The sequence below is a fragment of the Physeter macrocephalus genome, chromosome 1 (assembly GCF_002837175.3).
Source record: "Physeter macrocephalus isolate SW-GA chromosome 1, ASM283717v5, whole genome shotgun sequence".
Taxonomy (NCBI): Eukaryota; Metazoa; Chordata; class Mammalia; order Artiodactyla; family Physeteridae; genus Physeter; species Physeter macrocephalus.
In genome coordinates this window covers 31722646-31746360 of record NC_041214.2, presented here as the reverse complement: position 1 = coordinate 31746360, position 23715 = coordinate 31722646, and the positions used below count along the sequence as shown (strand labels likewise).

The 23715-nt window shown below is 36.7% G+C and overlaps 1 protein-coding gene across 4 annotated transcripts in view; it reads right to left on the bottom strand.

Annotated features, from left to right (window-relative positions):
* STAG1 (STAG1 cohesin complex component) overlaps window positions 1-23715 on the bottom strand; it is a 459692-nt gene that overhangs the window by 87798 nt on the left and 348179 nt on the right. For all 4 annotated transcript variants that reach the window (XM_024131797.3, XM_028489469.2, XM_024131796.3 and 1 more), the window contains exons 11-14: window positions 14586-14684; window positions 13765-13844; window positions 8222-8329; window positions 5274-5388 (exon numbers count right to left, since the gene is read on the bottom strand). In XM_024131797.3, coding sequence (XP_023987565.1) covers window positions 5274-5388; window positions 8222-8329; window positions 13765-13844; window positions 14586-14684 — 402 coding nt within the window. The remainder of the gene's footprint in view (window positions 1-5273; window positions 5389-8221; window positions 8330-13764; window positions 13845-14585; window positions 14685-23715) is intronic.

Sequence of the window (23715 nt, the reverse complement as noted above, 5' to 3'; positions counted from 1 at the left end):
TTGCAAATGAAGCAACTGACAAAGGATTAATCTCCAAAATATACCAGCAGCTCAATAACAAAAAAACAAACAACCCAATCCAAAAATGGGCAGAAGATCTAATAGACTTCTCTCCTAAAAAGATATACAGATTGCCAACAAACACATGAAAGGATGCTCAGCATCACTAACCATTAGAGAAATGCAAATCAAAACTACAATGAGGTATCCAGAATGGCCATCAGCAGAAAATCTACAAAGAATAAATGCTGGAGATGGTGTGTAGAAAAGGCAATGCTCTTGCACTGTTGGTGGGAATGTAAATTGATATAGCCACTAAGGAGAACAGTATGGAGGTTCCTTAAAAAAATAAAAATAGAACTACCATATGACCCAGGAATGCCACTACTGGGCATATACCCTGAGAAAACCATAACTCAAAAAGAGTTATGTACCACATTGTTCACTGCAGCACTATTTACAATAGCCAGGACATGGAAGCAACCTAAGTGTCCACTGACAGATGAATGGAAAAAGAAGATGTGGCACATATATACAATCAAATATTACTCAGCCATAAAAAAGGAATGAAATTGAGTTATTTGTAGTGAAGTGGATGCACTTAGAGCCTGTCATACAGAGTGAAGTAAGTCAGAAAGAGAAAAACAAATCCAGAATGGCCATCAGCAGAAAATCTACAAAGAATAAATGCTGGAGATGGTGTGTAGAAAAGGCAATGCTCTTGCACTGTTGGTGGGAATGTAAATTGATATAGCCACTAAGGAGAACAGTATGGAGGTTCCTTAAAAAAATAAAAATAGAACTACCATATGACCCAGGAATGCCACTACTGGGCATATACCCTGAGAAAACCATAACTCAAAAAGAGTTATGTACCACATTGTTCACTGCAGCACTATTTACAATAGCCAGGACATGGAAGCAACCTAAGTGTCCACTGACAGATGAATGGAAAAAGAAGATGTGGCACATATATACAATCAAATATTACTCAGCCATAAAAAAAGGAATGAAATTGAGTTATTTGTAGTGAAGTGGATGCACTTAGAGCCTGTCATACAGAGTGAAGTAAGTCAGAAAGAGAAAAACAAATACTGTATGCTAACACATATATATATATACTGAATAAAAAAAAAAAGTTTGAAGAACCTAGGGGCAGGATAGGAATAAAGACACAGACGTAGAGAATGGACTTGAGGACACGGGGAGGGGAAATGGTAAGCTGGGACGAAGTGAGAGAGTGGTATGGGCATATATATAATACCAAATGTAAAACAGATAGTGGGAAGCAGCCGCGTAGCACAGGGAGATCAGCTCCATGCTTTTTGACCATCTAGAGGGGTGGGATAGGTAAGGTGGGAGGGAGATGCAAGAGGCATGGGATATGGGGATATATGTATATGTATAGCTGATTCACTTTTTTACACAGCAGAAACGAACACAACATTGTAAAGCAATTATACCCCAATAAAGATGGTAAAAAAAAAAGAATCCGCCTTCCAATGCAGGCGACACAGGTTTGAGACCTGGTCTGGGAAGATCCCACATGCCACGGCGCAACTAAGCCCGTGCGCCACAACTACTGAAGACCTTGTGCCTGGAGCCCGTGCTCTGAGACAAGAGAAGCCCCTGCTCAACGCAACTAGAGAAAGCCTGCGGCAGCAACGAAAACACATTGCAGCCAAAAACAAACAAATAAATAAAATACATTTATTTTTTTAAAAAAAGGATCTGGAACCCTAACAACGACACAGAAGTTTACTTTCTAAACGCTGATTTTTGTAACATAATTTTATAAAAGCAGAATGAAAATCAGACATTTGCAAGCATTCTTTGTACTCCTTGGGAATTAGATGAACAAAAAAGGTAGCTCATTTATGGAGAAAGTCATTGTACAGCAAATAAATGATCAGAATTACATTAAAATTTATGTATAAATTATATAACATAAATTAAAATTATATTTATTGTCTAGGTGAACTTTACCTTTCTATATCTAAGTATAATTTATTTTATAGGGTGTCCTCTAATCCCGTATACAACAAACTAATCTCATTTTCCTGGTGACTTTAATTACAATTTTCTGGGTGTGTTCCCATTTATCTTTAATTGGCTTCAAGGTTACTCATAAATATTTTACCTCACGTTTTTTCTGATCTGCTCACTTCTCTGTCGAATAGTTAAATACACTAAAGGAGTTCACTGTATAATGGAATCTTACACTTACTCCTTTTATGGAAAATCATTTACAGTGCAAATAACCATTCCAATTAAGCCTAAAATTTCTAAACACTCTTATATTGGCTTTTATTCTCTGCAGAAGCATAGCCAGTTATTGGTGAAGCTTGAAGAACATATTAAAAAAGAACCCCCAAAAGTTATCACTCTGGGGAGATTTCCTGGTTATATCAATAATATATCTGTTAACTTTCTGTCTTAAATTACTGTCATAATGCACCTCATCATTCCATATGCCTAGAAGGACAGTTACCATACTTCTAGATTGTCCAGAAATGTTCTTGGTTATGATTAGTGCTTTGGAATAATTATTAATAGCATCCTTGTCACTCTGAAAAACATCACAGTTTGTACAGTAAGTATTATGGTCACATTACATATAGGGAAATATGGACTCATCACATGCAAGTACCATTTATCCTACTATATGGCATGTATCTCAAATACACAAGGTATTTTTTCACTTGAAACCAGTGACTACTAAAAAGGAAAGAAAAACTAGTTTAGGCAGATCTCTTAATCTCCATCATTTCACCTATAATTCCCATATAAAAGAGGACTACTACTCCATGGACTACAAACCTCTCTCAATTCAAAATTTTAGAATTCTATTACTAAAATGTTACTATTTAACATCCGAGTAAAACAAAGGAATAGGAATGATTTTCAATTCAGTTAATTCTAGTTAACTGATCAGTAATCATCTATAAGCTGGACTTATTATACTTTATGATTTCTAAGGTCTCTTTCAATTCAACTTTTTATGAGTCTAAAATATTACTGAAACACACATTACAGTGAAACAAGAGGAATTCAGAATAAGACAATCAGAATCCCACCGTATTATAAGAATATGGCTTTAATAAGCATTCAGCTCCAGGTGTACACAAGAAACCCTTAAGTATGATTTGCAGTTGCTTTTGCAGCTGACAAGAATGCCACAGAGGAGAACTGGGAAATATATTTTAATGTTCTTGTAACACTTTAGTAAACAGCAGCAAACACATGAAACAGCAGTACCATTTGAAATATAGAGCAGTAATACACATCACAAATTATTGCTTTATATAGAAGATGAAACTGTGTAAAACTAAGTACTTATGGATTTTAATATATCAAAAAGTAAAGTCCTTGGGCTTTCAGAGATCCAAAACATTTTCTTTCAATTAATAATCAAGTTAAAGTAGCCTGATCATCATATTCCCTAAACTTTTCAGCAGTTTAAATAGTATATGCGTGTCTCATCCCTATCAAATTTTTAAATTACCGTTGCTGTTAAAGTCAAATTTTTAAATATGACTTGATTGTTGCAAAATACTTTTAATCCCATTTCTTTAAAACCTAAAGGGCTAAGGAATTAATTTGAATCGTCTACCACAAGTGTGATATTTATTAAGTACTTAGTGTTTTACCTTAAACATTCACAAACATCTGTATTTTACTCCATAATATATCCACACTTGCTTTGTTAAGAAAATAATGCTTTAAACCTTACTATGCAAAGTGTGGTCCCTGGACTTTTGGTCCAGAAAAATAAACATCACCTAGGAGCTTGTTAGAAAGGTAGCATCTCAGACCCCAACCCAGAGCTACTGAATCAGAACCGACATTTTAACAAGATCCCACGTAATTTGTATACACATTTAAAACACTGTTCTTAAATTCTTAAACACGTCCTTTACTCAAACGCAACTCTCCAACTGGTTTTGTTTCTGACTTTATTCTTTCTCTATCTGTTCCCAATTCACTTAAAAGATACCAGGAATTCCTTCACCACTTTACCACTTTTCTGGCTCTGCTTTGCCCTAACGCCACTCTTTCCACTGAGAAAGTTCTTACATCTCTCTCTGATTTTAATTTTCTTATAGACTGCCTGTTTGTCTCTCTATTCCTCATTCCTACAGGGTTTCTCCAGCACTTTCAAACTTGAGCATACAGTCTCAAGTTTTTCTTCTTCCTGGACATTCCAATACAAACCAAAAATACTCTTTCCCCAAGTAAAGTTCAGGGTCCTAGATTTCCAGATTTTCGCAACTCTGTTCCCACTCACTTATAAGCCAACAAGTTTGTTGATTCAGGGGGTCTTTAGGTTTAGTTTGCCATTCCCCTAATGTCATACCAGCAGTAGGAAATACAGTTCTAATATCAAAGAACATTTAAGTGGGCAAACCAAAGTTCACTTGCGCAAACAGATTTAGATAGATAATATGTTATGGATGTTAACTGTTTAATTGATAAACTGACATGGAAATGTCGCATAGAATTACTGCTATGGACTTGTACAACTACTAATTTACATCTAAATTCATGTTTTTATTTCTCCTTAAATAACATAATTTTCAAACAAGATAGAACTAATGGTTTTAATAGCTTGACAATGTTCATGAACTGTTTAAATAATATAATGTGGTATTTTTTTTGGCCATGCTACGTAGCTTGCAGGATCTTAGTTCCCTGACCAGGGATTGAACCTGGGCCTTCGGCAGTGAAACCACAGAGTCCTAACCACAGAACCGCCAGGGAATTCCCTAAATAATATAATTTAAAAGGCATGGGCAAAAATTCAAGAAAAAAAAAGCAACAATAAAAAGTATGCAGTATTACAATGCAATACTATAAAACTTTAAAAATTGCTAGCCTATATTCAGTGTTAATCCACACCTGCATACATATTCCCACAAAAGGTAGAATACTGATTCCATAATCATAAAATCAAATCCACGGAGGCAGGGAATTCCCTGGTGGTCCCAGTGGTTAGGATGCAGGCTTTCACTGCCGTGGACCCTGGTTCAATCCCCAGTCGGGGAACTAAGGTCCCACAAGCCACGTGGCAAAGCCAAAAAAAACCAAAACCAAAACCAAAAAAATACCCAAAGAAAATACCCATGGAGTCAGTTTTGCAAGAAACAGGCTTGTCTTCATTTGATTAAAAAATATCGTTAATTACAATGAATTAAACAACAATTTTATTTAAAATGTAATCTAATGTTAAAACAAAAACAAAAACAAAATAAAGAATTATGTTAAAAATTTACCTCACTTTCAAGAAAGAAAAGAACCAGCATCCTAATAAGGTTCCCATTTGGACTGTTCCTCCCCCTCCTCTTTGCTAATGCTTCTTCTGCTTGTGGGTCATGTCTGCTAAATAGCCTGGAAATAAGTAACAAAACAAGAACTTTACAAATTTACATGGATATGAATTTTAGTCTTTTCCTTCAATGTATAAATTATTTCAGTGTTAAAAAAAGGAAACAGTATCAGAGATCAGGTTACTGATTTGTTTCAACACAAGTATGTAATTGATGTTTTTATAGGTCAAAAAAGTGGTTAGATCTAAACAATTTCATACAGTTCAACTATACATAAAGTGTAAAAGAAAGCTTTTTTTACTGATGACTAATCAATGTTCAAATCTTTATGAAAAACAAACTTTTTATTCTCTATGATAGATACTAAAGCATGTAATTTTAAAGAGTTCTATTTTCTTAAATATCCATTTTACAGTCATGTAATTATAGAATTTAACCAAAGGCTCCAGCATTAATGGTAAAAATTCAGACTTTTAATCATGATTTACTTCTTCCACTATCTTCTGTTTACTAACCTATTACCTAGAAACAGTATTCACCAACCCAACAGTATTGAGTAAAATGAAAGAAACATTAAATTTATAAAAATACTACTTAGTGGCAAAACTTCTAAAATATGGCAAAGAAATGACTTGAAAATTTTAATTTGCTAAGAAGACTTATTCTAACAAAACTTAAGGACTACTCAGGTGCCTTACTCCCGGGTATTGCTCTGGGTAAAAGGGATATAATACTAAACAAAGACAAAATCCCTATTCTCATTGAGCTCTCACTCTAGTGGTTGGAGATAAACAGTAGATCAATATATACCACCTCAGGTGTTACAAGGAAATACAACGGTCTAGGAATAGGGATATAGAGTGCTAGTTTAGACATGGAAATCATAGTAGGCCTCTCAGATGAGAGGCTAAATAACTGAATAAAATAAGAAAAATTTCATGTGACATAAAATATAAACCAATTTCAAGCAGAAAATGAGTACTGAGAAACAGTAGCTTTGGAGGGAAGGGGAAAGTATATGGCAGGGGGTATAGAAGACTAGAGTATTATCTTGAAGCTATATCTACACATCTATCAGACTGGTTTAAGAGAAAGTTTATTTGGGTGGCTTTCAGAGGTGGGGGCAAATGGAAAATATGAGGGTCCTTTACACTAAAATGTACAAATTTAAATAATTGCATTCACTGTATATAAGGCACTGAGTAATTAGCTTAATTTTTCTAAAATTAAAATGTAGAATTTTCAATGACATTAAAATATTCATTTCAGATACATTTTACCATTTTTTGGATGCTTGGTATAGCTTAATACACTAGACTAAAAAACAGACTAAGTCTATGTGCACACACACCTTTTTTTTTTTTTTAAACTTTATCATGGAATTCTGGGGCTAGTCTACAGTTTACTTGTTAAGATTTTAACAGATCACAATATTAAATGGTGGGAAAATGCTAAAAGAGATCATTAAGAATCAAAAGTTCTCAAACGGAATATCTCCAGGGCAGGGGCATAAAACAAGCTTATGAAGTGAAGCTTTCATTTGCATAGGAATTGACTTCCTTTTCACAAAGAAATAAAAAATAATGGCAGCTTACATTTGTCGATTTTTATGTAAAATATTACAATTTAAAAATCTTTAGCAAGTGTTTCAAACTTACAAAAACACAATACAAATAAAATTAAATATATCCAAAGGCTCTTTCTGATTACAGTGCTGCCAGTTTATGGCCTCTATTCTGTAGCTGACCAGCCTTTTTAGTCTTATCTTTTCTTTGAAACTATAGAAGCAATAATTCTTTCTAAAAAAACACAAAGCTTTTTGAAAAGTTAAGTAGAGAACAGAGGAGAATTTATTACTAGAATACAATAAAAAAGGAAGGGAAGTGAAGACTACAGTATACCCTTGATATGTGTGATAGACAACACCTCAAGATAAATATGGAAATAGCATTATTCTTTATTAGCCAATGATGTCAGAGTCACTGGAAAAGTCAATACCTTATTTTAAAAGTCATGCCTAAAAATTCTGACTTTCTTCCTCACTTTCATTACCAGCATGCCCTACTAGCCAGCTTCCTTCTTAAAGATTTTTTCACATAGAAACAACTTTTTCTCACTTTGACAGGTACCACTGAGTAAAGAGCAGTTTGTGGCTGCAGCACTGAGTTGCTGATACTGGATGGAGGGCCAGGCCTGATCATTACCAAAGTTAATCATCCAAGTATAACAGTTACCCAGTGCATGATCTACATCTGTGCTTAGCATAATTACAAATCACAACATGTAATGGACTTCTGGGTTCACCTGTCAAAGTCACCTAGTTAAATCTATGAACAAAAACAAAAACAAAGCAAAACATCTCCTTGCCCAAGAATATGTTTACATTTTAAGAATGAATTAATCTACTAATAAATTACATAACATATACAGTAGACCATGATCAAAAATATATTTCATAAGAATGTTTAATTACATTCATAAACTCTCACTAGCTCTATGCTTTGTCAAAAAAATAGATGAGATTTTGCTTTTAAACTGTAACTGCATATATAATTTTTAGGGAAAAAAATTTGGTGAAATAAAATATCAGTTACTTAGGGGAGTCTTTATAAACTTCAAGCACTTCTCCTTTCTCCACTCACATGCCTAAGCTGACTAGCTGAGAACCATCCTTTTAGATTTCAGGTCAGAGGAATATATCACAAGGGACATCATTCTCAGGGATGTGATTCATGATGTGCATGTAGGCTGTGAGAATTTATAGCCCCCAGAAATTGGGGCAATGGCCACTTCTAGCACTGTTTTCAGTCACTATTACTTTCTTTCATTAACTGTAAAACAACGACAAAACAACATATGAAAGTGGAACCTGGTTTCAAAGAGAATTAACTCACTTTTTGTGAAGGAATTCTCCAGCTGCCACAGCAACAGGGCGATGTGCTGAGTATACCAAGTGGTAAACATTTTCACAGTCTTCATTGGAAAGAGCTTCTTCACTTCCACTGAAAAATTCAGAAAGTAACACTGAGCCAAAAATATTTACTGTCAGTTCTACCTTGATTAAAATTTTGTAAGGTTCTTTATAAAAGCTCAAGCATGCTGACTTTATTTTCCTCTCTTTTTAGTCTGACTTTGAATATAATATTTCTCTTTAACTATAAAAGACACTTGTTATATAAAATTCAGAAAATACAGATAACACAAGAAAATAAAATGTCCACATTTCTTCCCATACACACCTATGGACAATGAGTATTAATACCTTGGGATATATATTAGCCCAGTTTAGCTCAATTTCTTTAAATGTGCATAAGTTTTTTGTTAATAGGCACTGGTCATATATTTGCCCCTGTTTTACAGAGTTAAATTATTATTGTACTATGTAACTCTTTCCAGAATTGTCTATTTTAAATTATAGTTTATCACAATATTTACAATACTATTTAGTCTTCTTTCTACATGAAATGGATTCACTAGTCATAACCACTCCTCTACTAACACAAATTTCCCACCTTTCTATTCATGTATTCTTAAAGTTTTAACCTTTTCTTGGTTTACTGGAATGTATTTTTAAGTATTTTTTTTTCCCAAAGAGGGAACATCTATTTCCTGATTATTAACATGATTTAAAATGTCTGACAGGATTAGAGATTAATGACTAGATGACTATAGAATTCTTGGGCTGTACAGGTTCTTGACAAGATGTAGGGGTATAAACTCATTCTCTAGAATTCAATCCTGGAGATGCCTAGAGGCTAGGAGGAGATTGAGGGATCTGACAAATATAAATTAGAATGACCTTTGCAGCAGAATAAGGTAGCTGCATCACAGTATAAGAGAAACTTTAGTTCTGAATGAAAAAGAGCTGAATATCAAGGATGGGAGACAGACAGAAGCATTTTTTAAAGTACACTTTTTTCCCTTCTCAACAAGGCCTAAGTTTTAACCTCTTCGCTTAATTACATGTATATCATCAACTCAATTAGCTAATACCCTCAGGATAAAGTTAAACTCATAGGAAAAAAATTTAACAAGATATCTCAGTAATCTAAGCTCGTGAGTGAAAGGAAAGTAATCTATACCAAAAGAAGAAGAATTAACAGATGCAGAGAAAAAGAATTTAAAGATGGTATAACAGGATGTTAAAGGTGACTTAATTTGTTGTTTTGGGCAAGTTTTGGTAGAGAGCCCACAAGCCAAGAAAATAAGGCCAGATCATTTCATGCAATGCTGTAAGAGACTGGAGAGTTAGTTTTGTGAACCTTAGCTCATTTCTCACCAAAATAATATATAAGTAGACATTAGGAGATGGAGCAATATAATGAGTAGAAATCCATACTTCTTCCATGTTTCCTTTATGCCAGATATGGAATACTTAAAGGGAGCCAGCCTGGATAGTTTTAAAAGACATTTTGCCCAACAAAACCACCTAAAGGGCAAGCAACTCAAACAGAGGAAACCTGAAAGTCAGGCACTGAGTCACATAGTAAATAGCCAGAGGAGGCACTGTCTACTCTGGGGAACTTCCCATTGTCACAAATACCTAGAGTGGGGATGAGACAGGAGCGAAAGGGACAGGACACAAAATGCTAGATAATGAAGAAGGGGAGCAGCTGTTGGGATGCTAAGATAGGCTAGAACCAGCTCAAACCAAGGTGGCTTTGAGAATAGTCGGGTCATTGACCTTTAGCTCATTACACCTTCATTGAAATACTAAAAATCACTCCCTCTTACACCATGACAGTTCCGAGGAGGACCATAAAAGGTCAAAAAGTAGGCAGTGGTCCAATTCTTGGGAAATCCCCACCCTTCACCAAAATAGCAAGAATATTCCTCCCACTCAGCCTATGAAATTACTTAACCCATAAAAACCTATGACCCCATACCCCTGGGCAGATCTCACTTTCCCAGAAGACCCTGTGCCCTGGAGCCACTCTTGCCTTCTGAGACAGACCTCATTCTGCCTATGGAATGTGTATCTCTCTAAATAAACTTGCTTTCCCTTTATTATGGTTTGCTCCGGAATTCTTTCCTGTGGGAAGCCAAGGACCCTCACTTGGAGGTCCATCCTAAGGACTTCTGCGGGTTCCAGGATGACATCTCCCTCTCCTGCAAAAGGAAGAGCTCTCTGAGGAATCCATAAAAGGACCAATGTACCTAATGAATTAGGTCATCTGACACAGCTGGAGGGCCATAACTATACTTTTATATAAGACATGTTTTGCCCTTATTTCCTCCAATGAAAACATAGAAAAAAACCTTAAAAATAGACTTTTGGGGCTTCCCTGGTGGCGCAGTGGTTGCGCGTCCGCCTGCCGATGCAGGGGAACCGGGTTCGCGCCCCGGTATGGGAGGATCCCACATGCCGCGGAGCGGCTGGGCCCGTGAGCCATGGCCGCTGAGCCTGCGCGTCCGGAGCCTGTGCTCCGCAACGGGAGAGGCCACAACAGAGGAAGGCCCGCATGCCACAAAAAAAAAAAAAAAAAAAAAAAAAAAATAGACTTTTGAAACTAGCCAAACCATTTTCTAAATTCATGATGAAAGTATGATTTTTTTTAGCCAAACAAGGTCTTAGATGGTTTGAAAATACTCTTTAAGGAAGTAAACTAGCCTGAAAAGACAATACTGGAGGAGTCTATGAGAGAATTACTCTTCCTTGGAAGTAAGGGAAGAAATAAGATCAAAGCAAAGTTTACTCTTGTCTAAATGAGCAATTACTGGAACTAAATTAAAAAAGGAAGCAAAAAAAAACGTAAAAAAGGGTAAAAAAGTAATCCTTAACAATAGATTTTTAAACTCTAGACAATTCCGATGAAAAAGACAAGTGGTTGCAACGTGGGTATTTTTTGTTCAAGGGAAAGACATTGATAAGCTTGTGAAATTTACAAGTAAACTATAACTAGGGGGCATAATAATTTAAAATAGAATTGAAAAGGAAAAAATTCTTCATAAATGACAAGGAAGAATGAGATGTAAGGATAAAGTGAATATTATCAGAAGATGTACAAATCATGAATAGAGAGGTACTGATCTATATACTCTGAAGTATACCAAGCAACAATCTAAAAGGAAAGATAAGTGAACAATAGTAGCTGAAGACTTTGACACATCTTTCTGAAAAAGTAGACAAAAATAAGCAAAGGTATAGATAATTTGAATGACACTAAATAAATTCAAAGTAATGAATATGAATAACTATATACACAACACAGACATATACTGTTTTTAAACATACTTAGAAAATTCAGAAAATTGACCAAAGTACTCAGAACACAGTCTCAAATAATACAGTAAAATAGGAAGAACAGCTTTAAACAATCTGATCTAGGGAGAACAAAAATTACTACTGAATAATTTTGATTAAACTGAAAATCATAAAGGTAATCAAAATACTTATCATTGATTATCTATGAAAATATTCTATGTCCAAATTTTTAGGAGACTAGTAAAGTAGTACTTAAAGGTATATTTGTTACTTTAAATACGATTGTTCAAAAACAAGACAGAAATAGCTAACTAAAAGAAGCTAGTTCTTTGAAAAGAACAGTAGGATGGACAAACCTCTGCCATGATGATCAAGAAGAGGATACAAATAAAATGAACGATGTAGACGAGAAATAACAAAAGAAATAATAAAGTTTTATGAATAAAAATATCATAAGCTATAAAATAATAAAGTTGAAAACTGTGATAAAACTGATATACTATAAAAATCATATGAAAAGCCAAAATTAATACAAGAGGAAATAAAGGTTAACTTAGATAGATAACCACTGAAGAAGTAGAAATGTTAATCAAAGACCTTTCTCTCAAAAGAAACTTAAAACTGACATGGCTTTAACAAAAGAATTCTCTCAAAATTTCAAGGAAGAACTAATCTGTCATAGCAAATTTATTTCAAAACAGAAAAAGGGTGAGAAACTACTGAAGATATTTTACAAACAGTATATATCTTGATTTCAAAGTTGGGTAAGGAACAGAAAAAAATATGTCAAATTTACACACAACACAGATGTGAAAATCCTAAATAGGATATTAAATATAACATTGCATTTAAGCAAAATACAATGAAAACAAATATGTCATGTTCAAACAGGATTTATTCTAGAAATGCATGGGTGTTTTACCATTAGACAAATCTACCAATTTTATTCAGGCTCAACAATGTATGAAAGGAAAATCCCAGAAAACTGAGAATACAAAAGAACTTTTATCATATCAAAAACCTATCTCAGAAATAACTTTAGATGCCTTCCCAGAACAAGAACAAAAGAATCCACTATCAGTGATACTTTCATAGTGTTCAAAGTCCTGGCTAATGGAACTAGACAAGAGAATGAAACGAAAGTTTTAAGGTTAGAAATAATGTACAATACCTCTACGAAAATATTTAAACCTTATATAAAAGACCTAATGAGATCTGAATAAAGCAATACATCATTTTTATGTATAAACAATACATAATTGTAAAAAATTCCATTCTCTCCTCAATTTTTCATAAAATTAAATGCAGTTCTTTGTTTTGGCCATGCTGTGCAGCCTATGGGATCTTAGTTGCCCCAACCAGGGATCGAACCCGTGCCCCCCGGCAGTGGAAGCGTGGAGTCTTAACCAATGGACTGCCAGGGAAGTCCCTAAATGGAGTTCTAATATTTAAACCCCAACCAAAGTTTCTGAGGAATTAGACAAAAGTACTTTAAAAATTCATAAAGAAGAAAAAAAAATCCACAAGTAGCTAAGTGGATTTTAAAAAGAAAGGCAAAGAAGAAGGAACAAACCACTAAGAGGCCATTATTTATAACATACAACATATACTAGAATATAAAGCCACAATAACAAAGAATATGGTAGTAGAGCAGAAAGAGGTAAAAAGAGATCAAAACAACAACAGACCCTGGCATACATGATGTTTGGTGTATGACAGATATAGCATCACAAAGCAGGGAGGGCAGGATTTGTAATGACTTTGCCGGGACTTGCATTCTCTCACATAGATTCTTCCTACTTTTTAGTCAAAGCTCTATAGATGAAACTAACTACTCCTATTTTAAAATCTCTATCATATTAATGACACAATTTAAATGCCTTATTTCCTTTCTCCTACTTCTATACCATTCCAAAGAAGCCTACTTGAAAAACCTATCCCTTTGAAGCCTTCTCTCTTTTTAAAAAGAAGTATGTTACTTCACTGATACTGCATAAAAGAACTTTTATGTAAAGGAAATAGACAATATTCAAAATAAAAAGGAAATAGACAATATTCAAAATAAAAAACAAAGAGAAAACAAAACATTTTGTTTCAAACCTAACTTTAAAATGTGAAAGTAAAACCTAAAGTGATAAGAATATATATTAGGGTTATATATGTTAAGTACATCAATAATGCTGGGAAAAAACATTAATATATTAGCAGATTAAATTAAAATATTATACTTACTGAAGTATCAGAGTAACCAATCGAATAGCTTCCACAGCAACATCATATTCCTTATCAAGTGTCATTGATACAATGCGATCCTGAAGAAAAGTTATAAATCAAACCAACCATGAACAGAAGTGGAGACAGATCTGAGGTAATGTCTTTGGGGGAGTTCATGGAAGACTAATGATAGATTAGTCTAATGATGATTAGATTAAATGGAAAGCTTTACTATTGAAACCATATTATCATAGTCCTACGCACACACAGGAGGTGTTATAAATGTTTATAACATAAAATCTTTTTCATCAACTGGCATTCTCTAACAGAGACAAACTTTACCTTGCAAAATTAATATAACTATAAAAAAGCTGTCTATGAAAAAAATCTTATTTTAAGCAGGTGAGCCTTCTATTGAAGGTAATGAATAAGAACTCATGTTGGGGGCTTCCCTGGTGGCGCAGTGGTTGCGCGTCCGCCTGCCGATGCAGGGGAACCGGGTTCGCGCCCCGGTCTGGGAGGATCCCACATGCCGCGGAGCGGCTGGGCCCGTGGGCCGTGGCCGCTGGGCCTGTGCGTCCGGAGCCTGTGCTCCGCGACGGGAGAGGCCACAGCAGAGGGAGGCCCGCATACCACCAAAAAAAAAAAAAAAAAAAAAAAAAGAACTCATGTTGGTAATATCTTTTGTAAAGCAGAGATTCATCTATTTAATACAGGTTCATTTAAAGAATATGCAGTAAAGAATATGACCTAAACACTTGTTATGGTAATGTCATTTGCTAAACTAGCTAAAACGAGCATTTTTAAAATGAAAAACAAAATAAGCTAAGCATTCTTACCTTGAATCGGTTAGTGAATAGCTCCAATTTGGGGAATAATTCTCTATTGGTATACAGACTTTGTAGAGCTTTCAAACACTTCAGCCTGACTTCTCCTTGCTTCAGAAATACAAACAAAAACAAACAGAAGCAGTCAATTCCATGCCACAAAAGTTGAAAAGATTTTCAAGTCTATATGAAGACTAAAGTAATTTTCAGCTTAATCATTCAATTTACTTCATATTGTAATTCAACATAAGGTGGAACCAAGCAGTTCTCTCTGCACTTACATTTAATTAAAAATGCATTAAAAATCCCTTAGTTACTTGAGAGTAAGCTACACCTATTTCAAATGTGTATCAACTCTGGTTCAACATGAAATACTTCCCACATTATACTGTGGCACTTTGAGAGAATTTTTGACCTATGATTTTAATTAAAGAAGGGTATGTTAATTTGTCCTTCCTGTAGAAAAATCTAATTTCCTATTAAAGGGTCATCATTTATTCATTTCACAAATATTTACTGGATACCTTTTACTTTCCAGAAAGAGCAGTTAAGAAAACATGATAAAGGGAAGAATGTTTAAAAACAGAGGCAAGGGCTTCCCTGGTGGCGCAGTGGTTGGGAGTCTGCCTGCGAATGCAGGGGACACGGGTTCGGGCCCTGGTCTGGGAGGATCCCACATGCCGCGGAGCAACTAGGCCCGTGAGCCACAACTACTGAGCCTGCGCGTCTGGAGCCTATGCTCCGCAACAGGAGAGGCTGCGATAGTGAGAGGCCTGCACACTGCGATGAAGAGTGGCCCCCGCTTGCCACAACTAGAGAAAGCCCTCATACAGAAACGAAGACCCAACACAGCCCAAAATAAATAAATAAATAAAATAAAAAAAAAAAACCCAAAAAACCAGAGGCAAAATGATAGAGTGATGTGTCCTGGGGCTGCTATTTACTAAGGAAATATAATAAAAGCATTAACTTGGAGTAGAAGGTGTTGGTGATCAAAGTGCATTCTGGGACATCTAGAAATTTAGCCAACTCTCAAATGATTAAAAAGAGAACGAAGTTTCTGTGTTCAAAAAGCAACATGCTGGGGACTTCCCTGTGGTCCAGTGGGTAAGACTCCACGCTCCCAATGCAGGGGGCCTGGGTTCGATCCTTGGTCGGGGAACTATATCCCACATGCCGCAACTAAGAGTTCGCATGCTGGGACTCAGTCCACGTGCTGCAACTAAGAAGGCCCCATGCTGCAATTAGGAGTCCGCATGCCGCAACTAAGAAGCCTGCATGCCGCAACCAAGAGTCCACATGCCCCAGCTAAGAGTCTGCATGCCACAACTGAAGATTCCCGCATGCCCCAACGAAGACCCGGGGCGGCCAAAAAAAAAAAAAAAAGCAACATGCTGTAACAGTAGGAGTCCAAGTTTTGGAATCAGACAAAGCTAGATTTCCAATTCTATAGCTTAGTAGCTACATGAGAGATGGCAAGTATATTAATCACTCTGATACTCAGTTTTCTCATTTATAAAATATGATACCGACTTCATAAGGTTGTTATAAAATTTGAATGCTGGTAAAAGTTTTAACAACTAACTCTGGGGGATGGGGCCCTGAATTGTTGCATTTGCAGATTTCTGTGATGTGATTACTCCCTCCATGGCCAATTTCAAGCTACCAATGATACTGAACTCATATAAGTGAATGGATGTGCATAATCACTCTCTTGAAAGCTGATTCAAGGTAGCTTGAGCACACCACTGAATAAGATAATGCTTGCTGGTAAAGTCTCTAGCACATAGGAGGTACCTGTGGTAGATGCTGTTGATGCCCCGCCCAGATGTCCAAATCCTAATATACAAGGCTAATCTTCCTGCTTCTTCCTGTATTGACAGCTAATGGCGCTTATCTGCATCTTTCTCTGGAGAATTGACCATGGCTGAAAAAAACCACCTGGTACAAAGATTCCTATGCTCTACCTTGCCTCTCCTGTCCACACCCTTTCCCTCCTTCAGGATGAGGCTCATAGCCAGTGGGGAATGATATAGGAGGGTAAAAGAGCCCAACCTCCTTGCCTCAGGACAGTACAACCTCTGAGGTGCAATTTATTTTTCAAAGTTCTTTCTGAGATGATGCTCAGACAAAACTTCTTCTGAAACCACATTTCTGTTAGTGTGTCTCCTGCTTAATCCTATATTCCTCACTTTCTTAGAGGCTTCTCAGGAGAATACAAACTTCAATGTATCACTAGCACAAAAGTCTCTGACTAAGGCTGGGCTTCTAAGGAATGTGACCTGAACAGTTGGTACCAAGAGTAGTCCTAAGAAGCAGACCTCAATGATGGGATTCTGAGGTTGGATCACTTGAAGGAAGGACTACTATGAGGAAGGACTCAATTTCTGGTTGTAAGTGAAGTTAACGATAGTCTCTGACACAGAATAGCAGCCATTTGCTAATTCACTTGTGGGTGAATGGAGATGTGCACTTAGCTTGTACAACATGCCAAGCATTTGAGGGATGAGGGTAATTAATAACTATAAGGACTATGGACTAAGGACTATGGCTGTCACTGAGATGCTAAACAGAGAAAATGACAGGCTAATTAATCACCAGTTTAAATCAACAACTGGCAACATTTAAAGAGATCCTTATCTCCTGCAGATAAAGAGCTGAACATATTGAAGACCAGACCCAGAACTCAATTTTAAGGGTGGCAGAATTTAAGGGACTTTGCATCCCAGCCAAGTCTATGCCAAAATCAGGGCCATATAGGAAAGAAGTGCAAGTTCAAAGAATAACTGGTGGATGTAGCTGAGAACCTTCAACTCCAAGTTTCCCATGAACTTGTGGGTCTGCAAATAAGTCTCATGTTAGAGGGTAGCATGCCTCCTCCACCCACCCCTCCCCTCGAATATATGGAAACCTCAAGCGAAGCAAGTACCTTAAGGACAATGCTAGTAGTCCTCCTCATGCTCTATACTAACCTTCCCTTGTAGCTCCAAGCTAAGGTCAAATTTCAGCATAGCCCAAACAGGGAAGTACTGGGTCTGCTAAAGGAGGAGAAGGATTATATGCTATAGGTGCTGCAGAAATGGGCCAACTTGAACCAGTAAGAACCAAGAGAGTGTCTGCTGAGGGTACTGGACTGGGGAATGGGAATATCAAACAGGATACGAGAGAGTTTTTGGATATAGGGCACTCTCCCTTGCCTCAGGATTTAAGGCCCATGGAAATGGCCTAATGCATTGCTGGATGACGCCTGAAAAAAGCAACGGTGCAAATTAATGAAATAAGAGATCCAAGAATCGTTGTGGCAGACTGTGAAGAAAGGCATTTAAAACACAGTGAAGTAAGCATGCCATAAAGGATATGTTGTATAAACTCAGAAGACCTACTAGTTGAGTATGTTCCTCAGGAGGGCCCAGAGAATATTGTTTACCAAGGCAATAAAGAAAAGACTGGTGATGGGGGCACAGGCATTGCTGAGAAATTCCATAACAGCTGTATTCTGTAGGCTAGAGCTGGCAATAGGAGATAAACAGAATTTGGCTTCCAGTACAATGAAGATAATGAGTTCACAGAATAGCAGAAAGAAGGTAGCATCACCTAACTAGTAGATGCAAGGTGGGCATAATAATTATAATGGGCAGTAATGTTGAAGAGCAGCCCATGGGGATCTATGGAGATGGCTCACAAGATATGGTCTTCCTGGAGGCAAGATGTGGAAAGCCAACAAAAGTATTATGTAATATGTATCTATAATCACAAGAGATCAACAACAGATAAGCAAAAGACTAAAGACAGCTGACCCAAAGTAAAATCATAACCCCAGATGTAAGACAGCATGTAAGAAGTTTCCTTACTTGTAACTCTAAATTTAAAAACAAGGCCAGAAAAGATGAAATTACTCTATCCATTCAAGTTCACAGAGCAAATTATAGGTAGGACAAAGACATCAGTCGAGTTTTATCTACACCTTGTCCAATGATGCCTCCCAATCAACTACTTCTCCTCCCAAATCTTGGTTCTTTAATGTACCAAATCTTGGTACATTACAGGGACTTAATTAAATAAATAATAACATCTAACAATAACTTAGATGAAAAATCCACTTGTATTTTTGTTAATTTCTCTATTTGAGGGCTCTACTATACTCTGAAGGTATTTCTACTACAAAACCTAAATGTTTTGTTGTTTTCCTATTACACAAAATCTTATTCAGATCTGAATGCTATTTAACACAGTGCCTAATCCATAGCTGCTGCTCAATAAATATTTTTTGAATGAATAACTATATAATATAAAAATAAAACAGAAAACAAACAGAAAAATAAAATAATTTGTTGAGGGAGGGAGCTGGGCATATTTGTTAGAGACACTAACCTATCAGCATTTTTGCAAAATTATTTTTGAAAAAAATGTTAAGAGCTATAAAAAGTATTGTGTAGCATAATGGTATCAGTTCATAATTAGTTGTATTTTAAAGGGACAATTGTCATGCTTCTAGGAGAAAATGCTGATTGTTATTAAAATGCCTATGTATAATGTTAACACCACAATGGGAATAAATGAACCAAATTCAGGTGGCCTGTCAAGGAGTAGATGTGTTTGTATGTGTTGGGGTGAAGGGAGTACAGAGCAGATAGTCTTTGTTGTTATTTTTTGACAATTTTATTGAGACATAATTGACATGCAAAAAACTTCAGGTTTATTTGATGCATTTGGACATATGCATACATGCATGGTACTATTATAATCAAGGCAATAAACACACTCATCACCTCCAAAAGTTTCCTTTTAACACCTCTCCCCCTTTTTCATTTGGTAAGAAGAGAAGTCTTGAGAGGGACATTGTTATGTACTCTTAGGAAAGAGAGTCTTGTTCATGTAGTCTTTAGACCTCCACTTGGCTCCATAAGAATAGGCCTTAGCCTTGGAACACTCCCTTACCAAGAGATACAGTTGCCAACAAAAAACACCATGGCATGGTAGAATGAAAGGGCTAGGCAACTGGCTCTGGGGGTGGGGTGGTGGTGATGAACTGACTGTGTTGAAATGAAGTCCTTCTTTGAAAGTGAAATATGGAAACTGAAGGATGGATATGAACAGGAGCTAGGGGAGTCTCATGAAGCCTGGTTGGTGCATCTGTCTGATGAAGGGGCACTGCAGACTTTAACTGTCTAGGGCTGAATAACACAGTTAGGGATGGGGCCAAGGTCTCTGGGTCCCCGTTGGGGACCAGAGGCCCTATACCCCTGTCAAGATAGAAGGGAAAAGGGGAGAGGGGAGCCAAACTTTTATGGGGCCTTTGGATACTGGTGCGCAAATGACAGGTCCCCATAGAGGTAGAATTAAAATAGTAGGTCTGGGAAGAATGTAGTTACTCATGGAAGACAAGCCCACATGTATTTGTGGATGAGACTCTTTGGACCATTTCAGGTACTGATGATCCTGGTTCCTACTACTGAATACGTAATAGGCATTAACATTTTGGCTGTGTACGGTACTGAAAACCACCATTGCCTCAAGCGGTATGTACCACAACAAGGACAAATTCAAGCATAATGGGCCAGCTGCATTCCTAGCCTGCTCCAGAGCTGGCCAAATCATGGTGCGTTGTTCAACAAAAATACTATATTGGGCTTCCCTGGTGGCGCAGTGGTTGAGAATCCGCCTGCCGATGCAGGGGACACGGGTTTGTGCCCCGGTCTGGGAAGATCTCATATGCCGCGGAGCAGCTGGGCCCGTGAGCCATGGCCGCTGAGCCTGCGCGTCCGGAGCCCGTGCTCCGCGACGGGAGAGGCCACAACAGTGAAAGGCCCGTGTACCGCAAAAAAAAAAAAAAAAATACTATACCTACGGTGGGGAAAAGGACATCGTTCTGTTAATTCGAGACAATACAAGCAGCCCAATCAGGCCGGTAAAGAAGGCCTCCAGCGTTTGGAGGTTGACAGATTACCAAAGGATAAATGTAGAAGTTTCAGCTTTTGCCCTAGCAGTTTCTGATATTATCACCCTCACTGAGACAGTGCAACCCATATGGAAAACAAGTATGCTGTTGACTGATCTGGCTAATGCCTTTTACTCGATCCCTCTGCAGAATGAGGTCACAACCAATTTTTGTTCTCACTGAACAGCCTACAATATACTTTTACTGTACTCCTGCAGGGTTACCTAAATTTTTCTGTAATATGCTACCAAAGGGCAGGGCTTGATCTTCAATAAGCTCAAGTACTACAGAAATTTTAGTCATCCCTTATATTAACGACACGGCTACAATGCTAATGTCATGGTGGCTACAGTGCTGCACTTAGTCACTGACAGAATGATTAGTACCAATTTGACTATAAATCCAGATAAAGTCCAGGCCCTAGGCACAGCAGGTGCAATTCCTAAGGCCCAAGATTCAAAGATGACATTATGGCATGGTTTACTGACAGCTCTGTGAAACTAAAGGCAGATGAGGTCTGCTGGGTTGCAGCTACCATATGAACCAGTAAATGGCCATCTTTTGACTATCAGGTGTGGGCATTCCAATAGGTCAAGCTCTGCACTGTGGTAATGGCAGTGCAGGCCACCTCCACTACCATTCCTTCATACATTTTTCACCAACAAATGGGCTGTTGCCAATGACTTAGCCATCTGGTCAGGCAAATGGCAACTAAAAGACTGGACTATTAATGGATCCCCCATATGTGGAAAAGAACTATGGCAGCAGCTTGCTCCCTGGGAAGAAAAAAACATATGTCACTTATGTAGATACTCATGGCAAAGGACCTTTTCTTTATTTTTAAATTTTTATTGAAGTTAAGTTGGTTTATAATTATTACTTTCAGGTGGTACAACATACTGATTCAGCATTTTATAGATTTATCCACCATTTAAAGTTATAAAATATTGGCCTTATTTCCTATGTTGTACAGTACATCCTTATAGCTTATTTATTTTATACATAGTAGTTTGTACCTCTTAATCCCTACCCCTATCCTGGCCCTCCCACAGGTAGCCACTAGTTTGTTCCCTATATCTGTAAGTCTGTTTGTTATATTCATTCATTTCATTTTTTAGATATATAAGGTGAAAATGCAGAATTTGTCTTTCTCTGACTTATTTCACTAAGCATAATACCCTCCAGGTCCATCCATGTTGTTGCAAATGGCAAAATTTCATTCTATTATATGGTTGAGTAATCTTCCATTGTATGTATGTATGTGTGTGTGTATACACACACACACATACACACACACATACACACACACACATACAATGTATATGTACCAAATCTTCTTCATCCATTCATCTGTTGATGAACACTTAGGTTTCTTCCATATCCTGGCTATTGTAGATAATGCTGTTACGAACACTGGAATGCACATAACTTTTCAAATTAGTGTTTTCGTTTTCTTTGGACATAAAACTAGGAGTAGAATTGCTACATCACATGGTAGTTCTATATTTGGTTTTCACAGTGGCTCTACCAATTTACATTCCCACCAACAGTGTATAAGGGCTTCATTTTCTCCACATCCTTGACAACATTTGTTACTTGTGGTATTTTTGATGACATCCATTTTGACAGGCGTGAGGTGATATCTCACTGTGGTTTTGATTTGCATTTCTATGGTGATTAGCAATGTTGAGCATCCTTTCATGTGCTTGTTTGCCACCTGTATGCCTCCTTTGGAAAAATGTATATTCAGGTCTTCTGCCCATTTTAAAATCAGGTTGTTTGGTTTTTTGATATTGAGTTGTATGAGCTGTTTATGTATTTTGGATATTAACCCCTTATCTGCCATATCATTTGCAAATATTTTCTCCCATTCAGTAGGTTGTCTTTTCATTTTGTTGATGGTTTCCTTTGCTTAAAAGATTTGCAAAAGCTTTTAAGTTTAATTAGGTCCCATTTGTTTATTTTTGCTTTTGTTTCCTTTGCCTTAGGAGACAGATCCAAAAAAATACTGTTACAGTTTATGTCAAAGAGCGTCCTGCCTGTGTTTTCGTCTAGGAGTTTTATGGTTTCAGGTATTACATTTGGGTCTTTAATCCATTTTGAGTTTATTTTTGTATATGGTGTGAAAAAATGTTCTAATTTCATTCTTTTACATGTAGCTGCCCAGTTTTCCCAAACCACTTATTGAAGAGACTGTATCTTCTCCACTGTAGAGTCAGTCTTGCCTCCTTTGTTGTAGATTGACTATATGTGCATGGGCTTATTTTTGGGCTCTCTATTCTGTTCCATTGATCTATGTGTCTGGTTCTGTGCTAGTACCATACTGTTTTGATTACTGTAGCTTTGTAGTGTAGCCTGAAGTCAGGAAGCATGATACCTCCAGCTTTGTTCTTTTTTCTAAAGATTGCTTTGGCTATTCAGGGTCTTCCGTGATTCCATATATGTTTTAGGATTATTTGTCCTAGTTATGTGATAAATGTCATGGGTATTTTGATAGGGACTACAATCTGAAGATTGTTTTGGGTAGTATGGCCATTTAAACAATATTAATTCTTCCAATCCAAGAACAAGGGATATCTTTTCATTTTTTTGTATCATCTTCAGTTATCGTCATCAATGTTTTATAGTTTTCAGAGTATAGGTCTTTCATCTTGCTTAAGCTTATTCCTAGGTATCTTATTCTTTTTGATGCAATTTAAAAAAGTTTTTATTCGAGTACAGTTGATTTACAATGTTGTGTTAGTTTCAAGTGTAGAACAAAGTGAATCAGTTATACATAAACATATATCCACTCTTTTTTTAGATTCTTTTCCCATATAGTCTGTTATAGAGTATTGAGTGTAGTTCCCTGTGCTATACAGTAGGTCATTATTAGTTATCTATTTTATATATAGTAGTGTGTATATATCAATCCCAGTCTTCCAATTTATCCCTCCCCGCCTTACCCCCTGGTAACCATAAGTTTATTTTCTACATCTGTAACTTTATTTCTGTTTTGTAGATAAGTCCATTTGTACCCTTTTTTAGAGTCCACATATAAATGATATCATATGATACTTGTCTTTCTCTGTCTGACTTACTTCACTCAGTATGGCAATCTCTAGGTCCATCCATGTTGCTGCAAATGGCATTATCTTGTTCATTTTTATGGCTGAGTAATATTCCATTCCATTGTGTGTGTGTGTGTATACACACACACACACA